We start from the raw sequence: 22,532 nt of genomic DNA on the forward strand, positions 1-22,532 counted from the left end.
GCAGCCTTTAACAGGGGTGATCTGGAGTGCATGCCTTACTGTCGGTGGTTGAGAACTTGGTGACCTTCCAATTATTCTGTCAATGCTAAAGGCAAAGGTGGAAGTGCTTGACTAACAGGCTTTTTCCAACTGTTGCCTTTGGTTCCTCATGTTCTATGTTTGTTCTTAGAGAGATTTATGTTTCAATTATTTTCAGACCTAGCATTTAAATCCTAAAAGAAGCACAAGGTCATAGAATAAATGTGAAGGGATCTGTCACTAGAATGTAAACTCTCTGAGGTCAGCAATCTTTTCTTTATGTCCTCAGTGCCTAGCATAGTACCTGGTCACACTGTAAATATTTAACGCTTTCTCATTCATTCATTCAGACTTAGCTTGAAAGGACATCTCAAAATTAATTTTAACTTGTGTCTAGAAAGCTCTGTACTCATCTTGGTCTATGACTAAATATTCATTCTCCCAGGAAACCTACTTCAATTATGTTAGAACCCATCTCCACATCCTTATACAGGAGAGATTAATTAATCTTCTAATGAGAAGGACATTATACTTTTGCATTTGTAAGCAGGTAAGCTCTTTGGTCAACAGACTACTTCTGCATTATCATAGGCTCATAATCAAAGATCTTTGAGACTTAAAGTGAATTTAGAAGCTATAGGACCATAGATTTAGGGCTAGAGACTCTCTAATCCTACCCTTTCATTTTCTGGATGAGAAAATGAAGGGCTAGAAAGGTGAATTGACTTTCCAAGGTCACATAGGTATTAAATGGCAAAAGCAGAATCTGAACACAGACAGATCTTCTGATGCACTTTTCTATATTACACTGTACAACCCTCTAAATTTACAGATAAGGAAATTGAGGCCCAAAGACATTAAGTGACTTGGCCAAAGAAACATTGGTAGTAAGTGGTAGAGCTGGGATGCAAACCAGGCTCTCTGATTCCATATCCAGTGCTCTGATGCACCATAAACCCTTTAATTAGGATTATATTAACTTTTGGTCTAAGTAGCCTCCAGGGTTTTCTCAAAATTATTTCATTTGTCTGCATATGATTGTAGGAGAGGAGAATATAAGTCCAAGAATAAGCATTTTACAAATAATAATGGTATCAATAGCTAGCATTACGTAGCCATCTTCATGACCACTCTGGGTTTATTGTTCAGTTGTTTTCAGTCATGTCTGCCTCTTTTAGACCCCTTTTTGAGGTTTTCTTGGCAAAGATACTGAAGTGGTTCGCCATTTCCTTCTCCAGTTCATTTTATAGATGAGAAAATTGAGTCAAACCAGGTTAAATGACTTTCCCAGCTAATGAGTGTCTCAGGCTAGATTTGAACTCAGGTCTTCCTGACTATTTATTGTGCCACCTAATTGCCCTATACAACTCTGGGAGCTAGGGATTATTATTATCCCTATTCAACAGATAAGGAAAACGAAGCAGACAGATTAAGTGACTTACCCAGGGTCACACAACCAGTAAGTGTTTCAGTTGGATTTGAGGTTTTCCTGACTGTTTATCCTTCACATCACCTAGCTCTTCAGGGAGAAACTTAGCTATTGGGGGCAAAGTCTAGATCAGTCCATGATGACTTTCCCTTGGGTCTGCTGCTCCAAGTAGAACTCAATAAGTTCTATGTTAAAGAAAGTGAAACAATTCTGATGCTGTGTATAGAATCATAGCGTGCTAACTCTGGAGGGATCTTAAAGATCACCTAATCTAGGGTTTCTTAACCTGGGGTCTGTGGTTGTATTTCAAGGGGTTCATGATCTTTGTAGGAGAAAACAAATATATCTTTATTTCTACTAACCACTAACTGAAATTTAGTATTTCATTCAGTTATTTAAAAGAAATTATTCTGAGGAGCCCATTGGTTTCAACAGACTGAAAAAGAGGTCCATGACACAAGAAAAGTTAATAATCCCTCACCTAGTGAAATCTTCATGTCATAGATGAGAAAAGTGAGGTCCACAGAAGTAATTTGCCCAACATCATCTAGAGCGGCAGAGCCAGGCCTAGAACCTAGGGACATCTAATTCAGCATTCAGTGCATTTATCATATTACTACGCCTATAGATCATTCCATAAAATGCTCTGAGATTTCTGGAGATAAACATTTTTAGTAACATGAAATAATGGGTCAAACTTCAGTGAGTGAGGTCTAAGTTGGGTATATAATTAACTTTCATCTCAGGCATCTCTTTGTGGTGGTCTAGACCAGAGATGTCAAACTCAGAAAGAAATTGGAGGGAAGGGGCGGTTTTCACTCTACCCTACGTAAGGATCCCTGCAGGCTACATAGGGACCTAAAAAAACCCCATAAATCAACATTTTGGTTTTTGTTGTTGTTGTTCAGTCATTTTCAGTTATGTTTGATTCTTTCATGACCGCATTTAGGGTTTTCTGGGCAAAGTTACTGGAGAGGTTTGGCATTTCCTTCTCCAGCTCATTTTACAGATGAGGAAACAGAGGCAAACAGGATTAAGTGATTTGTCCAGGATCACATCACTAGTGTCTCAGGCTATATTTGAACTCAAGAGATGAGTTTTCCTGATTGTAGGCCTGGTACTCTATCCACTGAGTCACCTAACTGCCCCAAATAAATTAACGTTATCTATGCTTTATTGCATTTTTACTTATTTTGCTAAATATTTCCCAATTACAATTTAATCTGGTTTGAGCCTCACTCAGAAGTGTTGTGAGCTATGTCGGCAGTGTATTTGACACTTCTAGTAAAGAATCTAGACGTTTCTGTTCCTGCTTCTCGAGGTCTGCCAGCTTAAATTTGTGTGAGAAAATAGACTTGGGAGGGAGAAGGAGACAGTTCACAGGTATGGGGGAGGGGAGATTAGTGGGGGAATGGACCAGCCCCTCTTCCAGACTGACTGCACCAGGTCTGACCGTCCTTTGTCTCACTGACCATAGAAGAAACCATCCCCAGATTCTACTTTGCATAGCTGCAACTCCACCCCGTAACTGTTTTATCAATGATTTAGACAAAAATCCTGTTATAGCTCTGTTACAGCTCTATCCTAGGTTCACTTATATTATTCTTACTATGCTGGAATTATGTAGATGTTCAAAATATTGCATCAATACATATAAAATAAGCATGAAAATAATGAATACTTAAATGCTAAAATCAGTAGCATAAATGAGAGCAACAGCAGGAGGCAAAGTACATTTTAATTAGATAATTAAGATGCTACCCTGCTTCCTTAATGATTATAGAGCAGAATTCGATAAAGACAATAATAATGATGAATGATATGCAGCATTTTGTGGTTTACAAAATGATTTATGTAAATTAGGCATGTATTAGACCAAGTGCTAAAGAGTTTAGTTACTAAAGTAGCCAAAAAGGATTTCTCTGCAAGGTTCCATGAGAAGACCCCAAATACAGCATTAGTGAGGCTTCTTTATGGATTTTGTTGGATGAAATGATAAGTATCTTCATTAAATTACACCGTAATAGGGGCAGCTAGGTGGCACAGTGAATAGAGCTCTGGCCTTGAAGTCAGGAGGACCCAAGTTCAAATTTGACACTTACTAGCTACATGACCTTGAGCAAGTCACTTAACCCCAATTGGCTTAAAAAAGGCAAAAAAAAATTATACTGTAATCCATTTATTTGAAATAGTCTTGGAATGTCCTCCCCTCTGTGACAGATGATTACACTCCTATTTTATTGGACCCCTATTTTATTCCAATCAGTATTAATCAGTTTGATAAGATTGCATAGGGGTAGTGGTGATAAGTTCTGTATATAAGGCCCCAGAACTGTGAATTGTAGATTGTAAGTTCACTTGCTTAATCATAGGAAGCTAACTAGAAGACTTCCACCTTTGTTTTTCCTTGTTATGGTGACCAAGCCCAGCATGGTAGAGGTGAAGTCCCCCAACTATGTTTGTTGCCTCTCCATCCCTTGTCATCCCTCTATTGCCCAACATGGGGAGATGACCATGAGCACTTGACCAACAAGTGGTCCACTTTGCCAGCCTGTGGCCTGCCTGTCTACTGGCCCATCAGCACTTGTTTTGACATCTATTTATCAGCCCAGACCATGGGTCTGCTCACTACTCTCTTCTTGGTAGGAACTCCTAAAAGGTCAAGATAGGTCTGTCAAAGTCTGTTCGTTAGCCCACTTGTCAACCAATGTGATTCTGCACTGTAGACCCTCCTGGAGAGTCGAGGGTCAAGGGCAAGGTCTATCAATGAGATTCTGAAGTTTAGTTTGCTTTATCTGTATTGTCTGGATACTAAGGACTATAAAACGAAGGCCCTGATGGAAGGGGGCATCTCAGATCATGAGGAAGATCTGAGGTTCACTTCATTAGAGGGGGCCATGGACCTTTTAACAAAGTGCCATTGTCTTAGAGCCCTGCCTCAGTTTCTTTTATTGTATGTTATACAATGTTAGGATGCCACACTTCTTTTATCTCCCAAAGCTAGGTCCATCTGCTCCATCCAAATGTATACATTCGATGTCTGAGCTGGTCCCTCTAATCCCAGCAGTGGATTCTTCCAGTCCTGCAGTTGATTCCTGATCACTGACAGATGAATGTGCAATGGGAACTGGACCTATGATATTATTGACATAGGGAACTTCTGGATGAGGAAATTGCCATTACTAATATAAGTAGGCACCTCAGCGACTTATTGTCTTAATGAGTTGCTATGAGAACTGAGAGATTAAGTGACTATTCCAGGTTCATATAGCCAGTATGTGTCAGAGATAAGACTCAGAACTAGGTCTTTTTGACTCCAAGGCCAGCTCTTTAGCCATTATGCCATATTTCATTGGCATAAAAAGAAAAGTTAGCATTCCTCTTGATTGGTATGGAAGAGGAAGATATACTTCAGGATAATCTGATTAAATTTGTCAACTTTGTGTCCAAGCTTTCTTAGTATCATGCTGCAATGGTCTGATTTCAGTGCACACAGTTTTATATTTCTAATCTGTTGAATCTATTCTTTTGTTTGTTTTCATAGGGAAGGTGGGCAGTATCAGAAATTCCATGTTGATATCAATAGTGATCATGTAGGTATCAGAAATTCCAGGTCCACAACCATGCAGATGGACAGCTCCACACCAATGAAGAAGGGGAAGAGTTGAAAGGTGGGATAACTTGCCTATGCTTACCAGCTAATATATGTCAGAGATAGGATTTGAACTTGGGATCCCAAGCCAGGTTGGCTCCCAGGCAGTATCTCTATCCACTACACCATGTTGCCTCTCTGTTTTTCCAAATATGCAGCAAATCTGAACTACCTCCAACAAATAGACCAGGAAAATTCCCTTTCTCAAGAGGGGAAGGCTACTAGGAAGAGGCTTGAATGCTACTTGGAGAGAATGCAACCTTGGACTCTGGACTGATCATATTTTTTAAACTCTATTGATTTGGAGTTCTCATGCCCTAATATATTTGTCTTCCCTTTATAGGTTTTTACCTCTGTCTTTTAATAGGGAAATGGGATAGCCTACACCTGTTTTTACAGGTTAAACAGGTTTGGATATTGAGCTCTTTAAATAGAACTCTAAATTGTGTTCTAAATAGCATTTGAGATTCTTACTTTGGCCTACTCCTACAGTATTTACTTTGGGGGTTTTATTAGCCTTTTTCTGACAAACTGCCATTTCCCAACCCTGGGAGGCAGTAAGTTACTGGCAGGTATTGTTTTGTTTTGTGTTTCTCTCATCCTGAGAAAGAAAAAAAGTTAAGGGCCTAGGGAAGAGGAAGTGAAGAAAAGTTAAGTCAATTAAGGATGTGAACAGCTAGGACAGGAGGGAGAGTGATTAATAAAAAGGTCAGACCACAAAGGCAAGAAAGGCAGAACAGAAAATTGGCCAGAGAAAATTTGGAAAGTGATGACAGAAATGTAAATAACAAGAGGCGGGTATATAAAAAAGGAACCAAATCTAAAGGTAGGGATTAGATCTTGAAGGTCTCTCCAATTTCAAGAAGTGATGAGTCAATGTGAGAGAAGAAAAGTAGAAAACAGATGACAAAGTCAAGAGAGATAGAAACAAACACAAATCTTTTACTTTTTTTTTTTGTTGTGCTTTCAGGTTTTACTGTTATAAGAATGGTCTTCCTGAGTTTGAATTTTCATTGTCCCATTCACTCTGCTCTTGATTCATGTGGCCTTTGTGAATTTTCTTTTAGCTTATTTTTTTTAAAATGGAACGAAACAGAGACAATATGCTCCTAGAGTGTCCTCTGAGGAATATGTGTGAGGCTATCTAGATGTATAATACCCAACAAAACCACTTACTTCCCATGAGTTTATGGAAAGGACAGAAGGAATGTAGACTAATCAGTTCTTACATATCCACATGTACCTGGTCCTTGAAAGAGTTACACATTTATTCTAAAAGAGAAACTGCTTTTTCTATCAGAAAACACAACTGAAACCCCATAAAACCAACAGACACATATTACTAGGTATTACCTCCCAGTCAGCCAGTCGATAAGTATTTACTAAGCAACTACTTTGTTGGGGGAACAATGAAACAATCCCTTTCCTCTAGGAACTTACAATGAAATGGGGAGATAAATGTGTAAACAACTATGTACATACAAGCTATACACAAGATAAACAGAAAATAATGAACAGAGGAAAGGCACCAGAACTAAGAGGAACTGGGAAAGACTTCCTGCAGAAGGTGGGATTTTAGCCAGACTTGAAAGAGGGCAGGGAAGCCAGGAAACTGAGATGTCACCCGAATAGGAAAGATCCAAACCTGGGTTTGATACAGGGGCTTTCAAGAGTAATAAGGAAATTTGAAAGGGCTTTTGAAGTGAAGAAATAGATGATTACAATAGCCACTCACTTCCTCAAAACTATTCCACGAACCTCAAAGAAAAAACATAGAAGTTAGCTTGTGAAGTGACCATGGTCCATCTAGGATTTTCATAGAGTTTATGTCGAACAGGAGGATTCAAATTCATTCTTCATCCTCACAAATGTGCTAGGTAATGAAGGGAGACTAGGAGGCACAAAAAGTCTCAAAGTGGTTTCAATTAATGATTCATTCTCAGAGCTAAGAGTTAACCCATACATTTGTAAGAATGCCAGCACTCAGAAGGTATAAAATTAATAAATGCATCTGAAAGGCAGCTGATTTATACACAAATATATGAATTTTATTGACACACATGATATACTCTTTCTTGACAATAAATAAAATGCAATCTTCAAGGCCTACTTGGATTCCAGAAAACAGTATACACTAAGAAAAACGTTCAAACTTTATAATAGTCTTCTATGGGACTATATTGAAAGGTAGTTGGTTGAGATGACCCTTTCGGTCAGATATTTCAAATAAAACAAATAGGTGCAACATCTGTATAAGCACGATGCTTTCCTACACATCTGAAAAGGTAGTTAATGCCCCTTTGTTATACCCCCCCCAGGGTCTGGCAATTTTTTTCCAGTTTTAATAAAGTATAGAATAAAAATAAGTAGTGTCACAAAAGTATATATATATATATATTTCTGATATAAAAATCTTTTTATACAAATATATTTCTATTTGTGCAGAATGATCATTCTCAAAATACATAATTTTCTTTATATGAAGACACAGTATTAAAATAAATAATATTTTCTAGAGGAAAAACTCCTTTACATCCTAAAATTGCAATTGGAAGAATATAAAACTGATTCGTTATTAATTCTACTTCAATGTGTTTTCTGTCCTATCTCTCACTTTGTGTATATACTATGACGCTACAGACATTGCCACACAACACTCTGGAATTCATGTTTTCCTGCAATGTCTCCTATTGTGTTTATCATGCCTCCACCCAGATCACTGGTTTACCTGGACTATAGTACTAGGCAGGCTTACACAAGGGCAGCTTTCCATACCTTCCACCTTTACACTACTAGCATACTGAAGAAGTCCTGGTGTGTCAGTTTACATAGCATAATGTTTCTCTATTATATAGGACCTTTCCAACCCCTATCTCCATGCAGAGAGAAGGGTCCAGACTATCTAGATTAGTGGACTTGGATTTTCCTATATTTGAATCATTCTTGACCCTGACATCTGGACAACCAGATCTCACTTCCTTCACTAATTCCTACATGCTATGATTTATTGCACTATGGTGATATCTTTGGCCATCTCTATCACAGCGAATTCTTGAAAAGTCAGAATGATCATTGGGTCAGAATGATCAATCTGTTTCTTATGATACTGAAGAAAAGGGGGAAATGGAGGTATATGAGCCTAAATGCATCACCCCTATGGTGAGACTTAACAGCTTCATTCTTCCCACCAGATTTTATAAGGCAAATAAACTGTTCTTGGAAAGCTCTGGCTCACGGTCACCACATATACAATCAGTAAATACGAAGAGGTGTCTCAGGGTAATCTGGGTTGCTTAAAAAAAAGGGGGGGGTAACTCTTCAAGGATCTTCAAGGCCTTTTACATTGCTTCACTTTGCCAAGAAGGCACATCCCTAGGCATGCACAGTTATGTGTGGCGCGCACACACACACACACACACACACACACAAAAATCACACACAGTGTTTCATGAGGAGCCTTCTTTCATTTTTCTCAATTTGGAACATTATTCATGACAGTTTTCCCAGGCACAAAATTCAAAGAGTGAGGTGAGCCTGGCAAGAATTTGCATTGGTAAATATCTAGAGCCTGGTTTCTTGTACCTCCTCTTCTGTTTCTTCCTTCAGGGCAGTGATTGTGGCTCGGGACTTGTGCCTGCTTGAGTTCCGGTGGGGGAAGAGCTTCATCCTGTCTGAGTGACTGATGGCCTGCCTGTAGAGACTCTTCTCAGTCACCAGCTTTTGGATCGATTCATACTGCCGCACTTTGTTCTCTTCTATGACCTAGTGAAATGTGGACCAGTTAGCCCCTCAGAGAGAACATAAGCTAAGGTACCAGACCTAACAAGCAGACAAGGAAGAAAGTAGAGTGAGAACTTACCATAAGTTATCTTGGGAAGAGATAAAGCACCCAAGGCCCCTTTACAAAAAGGAGGTCATCATCAGTGTTACCTCATTTACTCAGTCTGGCTACTCAAGCTCTACAGAGGCCCTGGAGTTGCCTGTGTTATACCATAGTCCTTACATATAGCAGCATGGCAGTTTTTTCAAACAGCAGAGGGTTACCACAATCAAAATAAACAAACAAAATTAGCTATAACGCGATGTTGTCAGTAAGAAGCAAGAATCAACTCTGACAGGTAAAATACTGACCACTGACCCCCTGCTCTAGCACCTTCTAAGAAAGAATGCCAAATTCCTTTACCAGTTTCCATGGTAGAAATTTGATTCATTTCATAGTGCAATAGAAAGACTGCTGTATTTGAAATCAAGGAAGTTGAGTTCAAATCCTGTCTCTGTCATTTACAATCTTTGTGACCTTGGGCAAGTCGCTTAACCTTTGGGTCTTAGTTTCCACATCTGTAAAGTGAACAACTTGGATGAAATGAACTCTGATCTAGCTTTAAATCAACAGTCCTAGGATCCATCATCTTAGAAATCTGCATGTTTAGTATATAGCAAAACCAGCAGCCTATTCAGTATTGGGTATGAAGTTAGCATGACATTCTTGTTGACTGAATGGCATATTACAAATAAAAATATTTTTATTTCATTCTTAAATAACCACAAATAGTTATTAATAAGTTATATGTGTCTATTGGGTACCATAGCTTCTTTTTTTTCCACTTTCTATTTATTTATAGAATTCAGTTTTTAAAATTGAGTTCTGAATTCTCTCCCTCCCTCCAGTCCCTTCCCTGCCCAAGAATGGCATATTACAGATGGGCAAACTATTGTTGTTTGTCCTTCATTTTTGAATAGGATCAATGACATCATAGGGTAATGTCTTGATTCATGTGCAAATTGGATTTAAGTGAGTCAGAGCTACATAAAAGTCTACTGCCTCACTTTCTCTTCCAGAATCATCAAAGTCTAGTGGCAAGACAAAAGTCTTCAGTCTCCTTCACGGCCATGGAACAAATTGTTCTTATCCGCCCATTCCACAGGGAGAAGTCGTCACATGCTTGAGGCAGGACCCCCCCCCACCCCAACTCACTGATGGGTTTGAGGCCCATTGGTTTTCCTCAACCTGGTTTAGCCTGTCTGCCAAAACAGTTTACCAGCGTGTGGCCACTGTGAATGCCACAGCTCCTTGGAGCCACAAGTGAGAGTTGAGTACCAGGTAGACACCAAAGCTACATAAGCAGCCCTAAAAAGGGCCCAGCAGGCCCTCACATGGGAGCTGCTTGTCCTCCTTGAACACCTCATACACCTCTATGGGCAAACTACAGCTCAGTTTCATTCACAAAATTAAGCCATCAGCAAGACCAGGAGCCCATCTCCAGATTCATTACTTAGTGGATAATAAAAAAAAAAAAAGAAGCTCCTTAAACATGGAAATGTTTGTCCTTGCTCAGGGATGTGCAAAGGCTTGACAGAAATAATGTGATACATCCTTACAATTTCCTTGTGATTAAGCGTAGGGGAGCTTCCAATCATCATTTAAAAAAAAAAAACCAAACTGCAGGATATTTTGCCACTAAAAGGAGGGTGGGGAAGAGTACCAAACAGAGCTATCCACAAGGAATAGAAGCTGCTGAATCTTTCAAAATCAGATGTAAAAAGAGACTACCTGATTCTGAGTGCTCTGTATTCAAGTGTATAAACAAGAAAACTCTAAAGGCTGACTAAAATATGATCAAATACAATACAGAATTTAGCACAACATAAGTCTGCTTTGGATGTCGTCCAAGAGGATTTAATTAGAATAAGTACCAGAAGGACCTCTTAATAGGATAGTTTTACCCGAAACATGGTCTCACAGCTTGGACGCCAAGCAGAATCTCATAAATACTACACATTAATAAGCAATCTGCTGCCATTTCAGATTCACTTAATTCCAATATGACCTCATGGCTTGGATCAAACTCAGAAAGTTGGGCAGCTCCATTGAGCAATCCTCAGTGGCCTCACATGACACAATTGTAAGGAACTTCTACACTGGGAATATTTGCAGAGACTTTCTAAATATAGCCTCCTTGACACACCTGAGAACCTTAACTTAAAAATTCTTCAACCAGGAATTAAATAAGGAAATCAGATTATAAGTAAATTACAAAATACTCACCAAAAATCGCTGACACTCCAACATTGCTTCGATCCTGTGTTCAGAGAGGATTACAGTACAGTTGGCAAAAGCATTCTTCAGGGCTCTTCGAATGACTTGATACGTCCTTTTTTAAAAAAAAAAAAGAGAGAAAGAACAATGAGCCCACGTAACCATAGAACCTTAAGGATCTGGCTCTATAAAGGATAAATAAATACAGGCCTGTCTGTGTCTTCTAAGACTCTTGAATAATTTACCATCCTTTATAAAAAGCATATTTAAAAAGAGAACATTTTTGATACAGAATTAGTTACGATCAGTTTTTTACCAACAGGTCAGATTTTTAGCGCATGGAAACTCATGAGGCAAACATTTTAAGGTACTAAAATAAAATATCCTATATGAAAATCACTAACATTTCCACCCCATGAATATACTACTGTTTGTACTCTTGTCACACACTACCAATATCACTTCTACATTTGTGTTTGAAATGAAAAAAAGGAAATTAGGCAGCTAGGTTTTGCTTGTGTAACTATACAGTTCCATCCTCTGTTAATACTACAAGTTTGCGTAGCAATTTGAAGTGGTCTGCAAGAGCTAGGAGTGAGACTCACATTCAGATAAATAAACCTGCACCACTGGACACTTAGTATCGTAGCATTTTCACTATGAAATCTTATTGTATCTAGGTGAGTGACTATAGGTTACAAAGGAAATGGCATCATGAAAATGTGGGTCAATGATAAATAGATCTGAATGATTCTGCTCTCTGTTTTGTCAAAACTTACATAGGATCCAGATGAGCACTTGGTTCATCCAGCAGCAAAATTTTTGCCTTACTAAGAACAGACCGAGCCAAACATATCAGCTGTTTGTGGCCATGGCTTAGAACACAACCGGCATCAACAAGGACAAAATCCAGCTTGCCAGGAAACTGCTCTATCACAGACTTTAGTCCCACCTACAGGAAAAAGATTAGAGGAAAAACATCTTGCTTAGTGAACATTCACACACATCCTCAAAATGCCATATGGGTAAACACACATGAGTTTGAACAGGTAGAATGGAGCAATTGAGGTTCTCAGAAGCATCCAGTTTAACTACAGTTTACAAACTCTCAGCCTGAATCAGTTAAGAATTTTAGAGCTTTTTAAAAAAGAAATTTGTTTTGTACTTTGAAGTAAGAGAATGTCTTGATATATAAAAGAATTATAAGGTCCTATAAGAATAGTATCAGGAACACTAAAGTCCAAACAACAGGAGTCATGTGACAAGGAAGTTTGTTTTATCTGTGTTTGAAGTCTGATGAGAAATAAAGCATCAGGCTACTGCTTGTGGTAAATGGGACATTAATAGTAGATTACTGACACATGAAAAAATGCTCTAAATCACAATTGATCAGAGAAATGCAAATTAAAACAACTCTGAGGTACCACCTCACATCTATCAAAGAGGGTAATATTACAAAAAAGGAAAATGTTGGATGTTGGAGGGGATTTGGGAAAACTGGGACACTAATGCACTATTGTTAGTGTTGTGAACTGATCCAACCATTCTGGAGAACAAATTGGAACTATGCCCAAAGGGCTACAAAATTATTCATACCCTTTGATCCAGCAATACCACTGCTAGGTCTATACCCCAAAGACATCCAAAATAAAGGGAAAAGGATCTATTTGTACAAAAATATTTATAACAGCTCTCTTTGCAGTAGCTAAGAATTGGATATCCAAGGGATGCCCATCAACTGGAGAACAGCTAAACAAACTGTGACATATGATTGTAATGGAATATTATTGTGCTATAAGAAATGACAAGCAGGATGATTTCAGAAAAAAACATGGCAAGACTTGCATGAACTGATGTATAGTGAAGTAAAAAGAACCAGGAGAATGTTGTACATAGTAACAGCAATGTTGTTTGATGAAGAATATTGAATGGCTTAGCTATTCTCAGAAGTACAATGTCTAAGACAATCCCAAAGGACTAATGATGAAGCATAATATCCACCTCCAGAAAAAGAACTGATTTTGATTGAATACAGTCTGAAGCATGCTCTTTTTCCTTTTCTTTCACTTTTTTTTTATTAGAGTCTTCTTGTACAAAATGGTTAATATGGAAATATTCTACATAATTCCATAGGTATAACCTATATCTGATTGCTTACCAGCTCAGGGAGGGGAGGAGGAAGGGAAGGAAGGAGGGATAGAATTCAGAACTCAAAACTTCAAATAAAAATGTTTTTAAAAATTGGGAAAAATAGTGGATGACTGAGAAAGGCTAATCTTTCTCCTATTTTGCCTCTGTATTCTCTACCAAATAGAATAATATTCAGATTAAATAAAGTCAAGCAAAAATATTTTCTGGAAATATAAGTAAACAGATGATAAATGAGTTTCAAGCTACCTTTAGTGTGAATCGACAGACTCAGAGGAACTACAACCCAAAGGTAATGAAAGACTCCCCAGGTGATTGTTAAATTGATATTCACGATTCTAACATCCTTTCCATTTTACAGATTAGGAATGGAGGCAAACAGAGGTTAAGTGACTTGCCCAGGGTCACACAGCTAGCAAGTGTCTAAAGCTGGGTTGGAACTTAGGTCTTCCTGATTCCAGGTCCAGTGCTCTATCCATTGTGCCACCTAGCTACCTAGTCAATTAGCCCAACCATACCCAAAAGATGAATTACATCCGTAGCATCCTTTACAAGTGTTCATCCAAATTATACTTATAAGGTAACAGGTTCTAGAGCCGGAAAGGACATTGGAGTCATGAATATCATATGGGAGATGTAACAATAATAATAATTGATATTTATAGAGCACTTTAAGGTTTCTGCTACACATTGTCTCATATGATCCCCACAACTCTGCTGTATAGTAGTTACTATTATTAATTCCATTTTACAGATGAGGAAACTGAGCCTCAGAGCAGTTATTTGCCATGAGTCATACAACTAATTAGAATCTTAGGTGGATTTGAACCCAGGTCTTTCTGACTCCAAGGTTCAGCATCCTATATGACAATGTAAATAATCATGAGACACATACATCATGAACAAATATCTACCACAATTCTATCTTTACTATACTTAAAAGTAGTGTTGCAAATTAAAATGTGGAGTGAGGGTGGGGAGCATTTGTAAGCCTTTTGACTTTTTAAAAGTATGTGTGAGACTCATTAGGATTTCTTTTGGTTTAATTTGCAATATTTTTATGATTCTGATTCTATCCTCTCCTGTGTGAACTGGCAAGATATCAAACTGTCATGAGGTTCAGATACTGTTCCTACTCTAATTTCACTCCTTCCCCAACATTGTGTTTCTCAGAAAACCTAAAAATGGCATCCTTAAACCTTACCTCCTCTAAATTGTAGATCAAAGATCTCTAAGTGTATTGTTTGCAAATTTAATTAATGTTTTCTCTAAAACTTTCATGAAAAGAATTTTTGTTGGGTAATAGGGAAACTTGAATAATGAAAATGGTTAATCTAAGTAGTATTTTATTAGGTCTATGTTAAGGTTGGACACTCAACAAATAAGTGTTTAACACTCAGTAATAGTTCAAAGTTCCTGACAGTACCTAACATGGGCATGTTGAAGAGAGGTGAGAAAAAAAATGGATGATTTGGGATATAACAATATTTGGAGAAGGACTAGAGTATGTTAAAAAAAAAAAGGACAAGAAAAGTTTGGTTTTTAAAAAGGCAGTTAAATTAGATAAACATTTTAAAATCTTATGACTTTAGATCTATGATACCAGTATGTTATTATCATGAATCTCACATTTACTCTGAATATTTGGTAAATTACAATGAATTACATTATCTTTCTCTGGGATGCTGCCCAAAGCAACAGCACACGTATATATCCTAATGGCTTGTGTAGCAGCCACCTCACATGAGAAGGGGGAATTCTAACTATTCTATCACAGGGGAGTCCCAGAGATGTATTTATGCCATCCCTCAGGGTGGCCAGCTTTGTCCTAGGTCATAACTGTCATTTTGGAGCCAATCATCTCTTGCCAAATTGGATCCCCTTGCCTATTTCAGGACATCTTCAGAACTGACATAGTCTCCAGGTAGAAAAGGTGGAAATAAGAGTTGTAGAGGAAAAACCTCTTTTATAAGGGACAGCTTGGGATCAGAAGGAATATCTGAATCTGGCTAAGTCTATCTAAGCATGAAACTTAGGATGATATTAGTGTTTGTCTAGAACATTTATTTAAGTGTCTTTGATCAGGGTGGATTCAAAATATCATAGATTTAGAGGTGGGTGGATCTTAGGGACCATGTAATCTAATCCCTTCATTACAGAGATGAGAAATGAGGCCCAGAGAGGTTAAGTGATTTGGCTAAAGTCACATAGCTAGTGGCAGAATCAGCATTAGAACTCAGGTCCTCCTGACACGAAATCCTGAATTTTGCCTCTTCTATTATACATTCACTTGATGCAACCTCATCTACAATAACTTTTGTATTTTGAGAGTAAGATCTGTCATGAAATCAGTTCATCTCAACAAATATTTATTAAACACCAACTAAGTGTGAGGCCTTGTCACGAACATATCGTAAGTATGTTCATGAATGAAACAAGAGGCTGGGCATTTCCAATATTATTTTAAAAGTGACAACCATTTTTAACGTCTTGGGCTGGATTATCTCTTTCATTATAGGGAACAACTGCTTCAGTTGCCATGTACACATCTTTGGTAGACACTCTTACCTCATCTGCAACTTTCCATAATTCATGATCACTCCACTGTCCATAAGGATCCAGGTTTTTTCTAAATGTTCCAGAAAATATAAATACTTTCTGTTTGGGTAGAGGAAAAGGAAAGGACATGATTAAAAACTTGACTATATACTTTTTTGGCATTTTAAAAATTAACATATTTTTAGTTTTCAACATTCACTTCCATAAGCTATTTAGGATTAAATTTTCTCCCCCTCCCTCCACACCTGCTTTCCCAAGATGTCATGCAATCTGATGTAGGCTCTACATAAGCATTCTTACTAAACATATTTTCACATTAGTCATGTTGTAAAGAAGAATTAGAACCAATAGGAAGAGCCACAAGAAAGAAGAAACAAAACAAAACAGAAGGGGAAAAAAAGCAAATACTATGCTTTGATTTGCATCCAGACTCCACAGTACCTTCTCTGGATGTGGATAGCATTTTCCATTATGAGACTTTTGGAGATGTCTTAGATCCTTGCATTGCTGAGAAGAGCTTAGTCTATCAAAGTTATTGACTATATGTTTTAGAACAAAAATAATAGCCTGAGGGGCAGTACTTCTTGTTGCAAATCTAATTTCAAATCTAAGAAGAATTCTGAGCACATTGACATAATTCCCACTGACTTGGACTAGGCAGTCCATAACAATGGCAGTCCTTATTTCACAATCCACAATAAATTTTGCTCTAAACAAAACTGCTTTTATGAATTTTTAAAAAATATTCAACATAGAATAGAGCTATCCTTATTTCTTTAAGTATGTAAAAAGAATCAAGCAGTTGAAAGCTATATAGAATTCTTCACTTAGGTTGCCATTTCCTCCTTATTAGAAAATGCAACATAAAAACATTATAGGGATAGGGACTAGATCTGTGATTTCACTGGAATAGGGAATTCTCAGATAAGACAACTCCCTTTACCTGTACAGGTCAGCACCTTGTCTTCAACTTATAGCCTTAGATTGTTGCTTAGAGCACTCAGAGGTTAAGTGACTTGGCCAGGGTCACACATCCACTATTTCAGAGGTGGTAATTGAATGTAGGACTTTCTAGCTTCAAGAACAGTTTTCTATTCAATATAACTTGTTGCCTCTCTAAAACATTATAAATGTGTAAAGTAGCCAATGATTACTCACTTTCCAAAAATATTCTTGAAGCTCTCAAGTTGGAAGTATGAATGGGAATAGAATAGCCTATAGTCCTCTCACAACTACCTCAGCGAGGATCAAAAAAGAGTTCTAAGATGAGTAAAGGTCTTCCAAGATCCAAGAAGAAATTATAGTAAATGCATTTTCCCAGACCATTTCACCCAAAAAGAGACAGGCAGAAGTCAACAGGCAGTAGGGAAAAGATTATAAACCCCCCTGCCTTTAAGTATAGCTCATGGAAGCCTTCACACTGGAACACTAGAAAGGAACTTGAAAAAAACCACCAGTCAGTTCCTAAAAGTCAAAATTCAGATCTTCTAGATCAAACAGAAAATTTTAAAAAGTTACCAGAAAGAAAAAAGATCAAGTGCCAAGGAGACAAAGTTAGGATCATGAAAGACATAGCAACTAACACTTAAAAAGAGGAAAGCTTGGAATGTTATTCTAGCAGGCAAAAGATAAAGACATATAAATAAGAATAATTTACCCAGCAGAACTGAGTACAATATTACAGGATAAAAAAATCAACCTTTAATGAAATAAAAGATATTAAAGTATTCCTGATAGGGACCAGAGTTGAATAGGTACCTTAAAATGCAAACACAGATTTCATGAAAAACATAGAAAGATTGAGTAATACATTTGAGCAATTGAAAGGGACTATACTTACAGGATGAGGAAGTTTATATTCTAATAGGTGGGGAAGAAAAAAAAGCATCTTCTCAGAATCCAAATCTTTTCAAGAGTCATAGGGAGTAAATAAGTCAGAGGGACTGGGAGAAGTTTTGTTTTATTTTGATGCTCTTAAGAGAAGAAAGAAAATTAAAGGAGAGCGAGGAAGGGGTTAAATTTAGTAACTCACATAATCAAAGTGTTTGAGAATAACACTATGCAAACACAGATAAAGGGATGAGAAAAGTGTATTACATGAACCTCAATTTCATCTGACCTGGACAAAGGAGGGTTAAGCATGAGTGCCAAACTTACACACACACACACACACACACACACACACACACACACACACACTTATGCATATAACCATTCAAAGAGTTTGGGGTTAAAAATCATTAAATTCATTGAAGAGTTAGTCTAGAAAAGGGATAGGAGATATGGGGATTAAGAGGAAGGCCAAGTTCAGTGGAAAATTAGTCATAAGCAAAACAAATTCTGACTCAAGAAGCTTGCACAACTATTAAATAAATCCTGAGGTGGTGATAAGGGCTGGGCAAAGGGAAGAGAAGAGGCACAATAGACCAGTATATAACCACATTCCCCTCTCACAACCATCTTCTTCTTTGTAAAAAGGGGATAGATGGGGGAAACAGGGGGAAACATGAGAGCACAGGATAGAAGGAAATACAAAATTATCAATTACACCTCCAAATATAAATGGGATGTACTTACCCATAAAATAGAGGAGAGTAATAGAATGAATCAGAAAGCAGAATCCAATATGTTGTTTACAAGAAACACAAAGATTGACACAGAATTAAATAAAGAGATGGAGCAGAATCTATTATGTGTTGAATGAAGACTATAAAATTTAATTTTTTTGCAGGAACAAAGTCAATACAGTTAACATTAGAGGAGAGGAAACAATAAGAAGCTAAACAATAATGTGGGGGGGACCGGGGGGGGGAAGAAAAGAGGATAATTGAAACATCTTTTTAAATGCAAAAAGAGCAGAAGGAAATATAAAAGTAAACAGATAAGCAGGACAGTTTTAAAAGTAGCATGTTATATTTATTACATGCTTTTTTTTAAAAAAGGAAGTTATGTACAATAAGGGTTCACAATTTCACTTGTTTTTTTTTGTTCAACTACTTTTTGTTCAACTTCCTATATGGAAATGCTAATTCTGGGGTATTAAGTTTATTTTTTAAAGGACTCTTACTTTTACAAAAGGATTCATCATAGGTTTCTTCTAAAAAGTAACCTTCCTTGATTCATTTAAGAAAGAAGAGAAGGGAAGGAAAAGGAAGGAAGGAAGCATTTATTAAGTGCTTGCTACATGTCAAGCACTGTGCTAAGTGCTTTACAAATATTTTCTCATTTGATCCTTGCAACAACCCTGGGAAGCAGGTGTTATTATCCCCATTTCACAGGTGGCAAGCAGAGGTTAAGTGACTTGCCCAGGGTCACATAGAAAGTACGTGTCTGAGGCTAGATTTGAACTCAGGTCTTGCTAGCTCCAGGGTCAGAATTCTATCCACTGAGCCACCTAGGACCTTTTTCATTCTAAAGTAGCTGGAATTAGTAAAGATCCTCATAAACATGTTATACTTTATGAAACCTATCCTATACCCTTTTAAGTGAAGGCATATACAGTAAATAAATAGTCTCATCATAAAATTAGAGCAGTCATCTCATTAGTTTGCTTGCAAGCCAGACTGACCAGAGATGAATCATTTCAACACAGGGATATAGGATATGTGTTACTACATATAGAAGTCTTATAATGAAGAAAACTGGTAATATGCATTTTTATCTTTCTTTATAAGTGCTAAAGAAAGTTTAGGGCAGAAATACTAAAACTAGAGGCACTAGAATATAGACATGTCAACCATGTCTTTCTTTACAGTAGGCTATGCTTTTGACTCTTTCAAAATGAAGTTAGAAAAATATTTTCTAGGGCTAAATGTCCAAAGCTTGAAGTGTGATGAGATTGATATTATTAAGGAAATAGTTCTATAATTTTTGTTTATAATTAATTTGACTAACATTAAAATAATTGTGTGCTCCACCCCCCCCAGGAAAGGAAAAGTTAACTAAACAAACTCATTGCTAAAAGTTTCATATCATTAACTAAACATTTAAATTTCTTTTACAAATATTAGTTAGTACTACTGGGTTGAATAGTGTTTCAAAATGATTTGAGTTTTTGGACCGAACTAAACAATTTTTAATCAGCGTCTGTGAATCAGAATGAATTATTTTCTCTACAAAACAAATGCTCATAGAAAGTGACATTTCAAGTATGTAAGTGTTTATTTAATGTTACGAATAGCATAAAGAGTAATTCTTGAGAATCAAGGAACTATAAGGAAATCATAATTATTCACCTATTGGACAAATTGCTTAACTGTGGCCTGATTTCCCCCTTATCTATTGTACATTGTTTAACATGAGATATCAGAATAATGATAAGAAAGCTATCAGTTAATGAGTCTCAGACTGTATCTGCAAGTAAATAGACACTAATAGACAACAGATTACCCTGTTTCAAACTAGCCTAGCTTGGGAGTGAAAGATGTCCAAGTTTCAAAGCTTTTTGCTAACTTTAAATGGTCTTAATCTATTTCTTATAAATATGTTGTCATAACTCCACAAGTACTACCATACATTTAACCCTTCCTCTTTCCAATGTTAATAATTTTTCCATTCCCTTGCTACCCCATCCTAGTCATAATCATCATCATACCATAGCTAAACTATTTTAGCATAGAAGATTTGTAGTTCTGTGTACAATCATCTTTTTTATTGTGCTATGTTATAGAAATGCTTGTTTTATTCCAAAAATGAAAAATAAAAGACAAAAATAAACTACTTTAATAGCATCTTTTCCTGAATAATGGCATCACAAAGATCTATATTATTTCTCTGGAAATGTTAGAATCCTCTTTGGCTGTGGGGCTGGATTCTAACCCTGTCAAGTGAAAGGTTGGTGTCTCTCACTCTTAAGATTTCTGACTTCTAATTATTTACAGCATGCTGATGGAAAACTAATTTAACATCTTATATCCTGTTCAAAGATTTAGAATACCTTCAATACCTATGATATTAAGTCCAGATTCCTCACTTGCTAATTCTCTTTTCCCTATCCTCTCCAAAACTTACTTTCCATTCCAGCCAGGCCAATAACATCACTGTCTTCTACCTAGTATAATCATTTCTATCTCTGTGCTTTTGCTTTTGTTGCTTTTCCTCCCAGCAATGATCTCCCACATATCTCAGACCAAATCCATCAATCTTGGAAGATCCATTTAAAAATACCACCCCTTCCATTAAACCTTCCTTCATCATCCTTGTTAAATGGTTCTTATGTGTCAGGCACCAAGGACCCAAAACAAAATAAAAACAGACCCTGCCTGAAGAAGCTCACATTCTAATGAGGCGGACAGTAAGCAAACAAGTATGTACATACAAGGTAAGTACAGAATAAATTGGAGGTAATCTCAGAGAGAAATCTCTATAAAAATATTGCCTACTAGAAATATTTGTAGAACGTTTTCTATGTGTAAAGTTCTGTCCTAGGTATTGTGAGGGACAGAAAGAAGAAACATAATGTTGTCTCTAAATAGCTCAGAAATAGTGAAGTCCAAAAAAGTACCCAAAGGTAAAAAAATATATTGTGTGATAATTATCATAAGGATTAAAAGTCAAATGCTAAGGTTATTTAAAAGAGAGATCACTTCCAACTATGGGAACCATGGAAGAGATAGCATTTCAGGTGAATCTTAAAGAAAGCTGTCAGATTTTGATACACAGAGAAAGGACATTAAGAAAAGCAATAGAAGACAAAAAAGAAGAGTAGTTGGAACCAGATCATGCAGAGCCTGAAATAACAGGCCAAATGGTCTGTACAGTTTGCTGAAGTATAGAAATGAAAGAAGGATCAAAAATCGAAAGAAAGATGGGACAACGATAATAGATGATGGAGAGATGACAGAACAGCTTTTATTTTGCTTTTGTTTACTTGGCCAAGCAGAACAATTGTTACACTGGAAAGAAAAGAACAGAAACGGCTAGTAGAGACTGGGTAGCCAATATAAGTAGAAAGATAGTAAAAAAGTTTATTTCTACCTGTGATGAGTTCATCACCAACCCAAACTGAACTTCATCCTAGGCTACTAAAAGAATAGTCTAATGTAATTTCTGAGAAATCCTTTAAAGATCATAGGAAAATAAAAGAAGGAATGTAGTACTAGAGAAGATGAATATCCAATTTTTTTTAAAGGAAAAAGAACAGGACTGTCAAACTATATCAATTAACTAATCCAAAAGGATTTAGTAAACGATTACTATGTTCTAGGCTCTATGCTAAGTTCTGGTGATACAAAGAAAGGTAAAAATAGCCCTTAGCCTCAAGAAATTTACAGACACCAAAGTGATCAAAGAAAGAGAAAAAGGAACCATAAGTTAAAAACATATATCCATAGTAGTTATTTTATATCAAAGAATTGGAAACTAAGGGGTGTCCATCACTGGTGGAGGAGGGAGAGAATAACCAAACAAACTATGATATATGAATATAATAGAGTATTATCCTCTCATTGATATGACAGAAGGGATGCTTTCAGAGAAGCCTAGGAATTTTTATACGAACTGATGTAGAGAAAAGTGAATAGAATCAGAACAATTTGTATAATAATAATAACATTTAAACAACTTTGAATGACTTAAGAACTCCAGTCAATGTAAAGAATAGTCACAACTCCATTAGACAATGATTCATGATTCTACTTCCTGATAGACAGGTGATAGAGTCAAGGTACACAATGCAACATGTATTTTTA

The 22,532-nt window shown here is 36.9% G+C and overlaps 1 protein-coding gene across 1 annotated transcript in view; it reads right to left on the reverse strand.

Moving 5' to 3' along the window:
- Nucleotides 1-8,535: 8,535 nt before the first annotated feature.
- The window catches only part of CFTR (CF transmembrane conductance regulator), a 196,319-nt gene continuing 182,322 nt past the window's right edge, over nucleotides 8,536-22,532 (reverse strand). Inside the window, exons 24-27 of the mRNA XM_078149954.1 lie at nucleotides 15,853-15,942; nucleotides 11,916-12,088; nucleotides 11,146-11,251; nucleotides 8,536-8,861 (exon numbers count right to left, since the gene is read on the reverse strand). Coding sequence (XP_078006080.1) covers nucleotides 8,661-8,861; nucleotides 11,146-11,251; nucleotides 11,916-12,088; nucleotides 15,853-15,942 — 570 coding nt within the window. The 3' untranslated portion in view covers nucleotides 8,536-8,660. The remainder of the gene's footprint in view (nucleotides 8,862-11,145; nucleotides 11,252-11,915; nucleotides 12,089-15,852; nucleotides 15,943-22,532) is intronic.

Source organism: Phascolarctos cinereus, unplaced genomic scaffold (genome assembly GCF_003287225.1).
Source record: "Phascolarctos cinereus isolate Bilbo 61053 unplaced genomic scaffold, phaCin_HiC Scaffold_1;HRSCAF=81, whole genome shotgun sequence".
NCBI classification, from domain to species: domain Eukaryota; kingdom Metazoa; phylum Chordata; class Mammalia; order Diprotodontia; family Phascolarctidae; genus Phascolarctos; species Phascolarctos cinereus.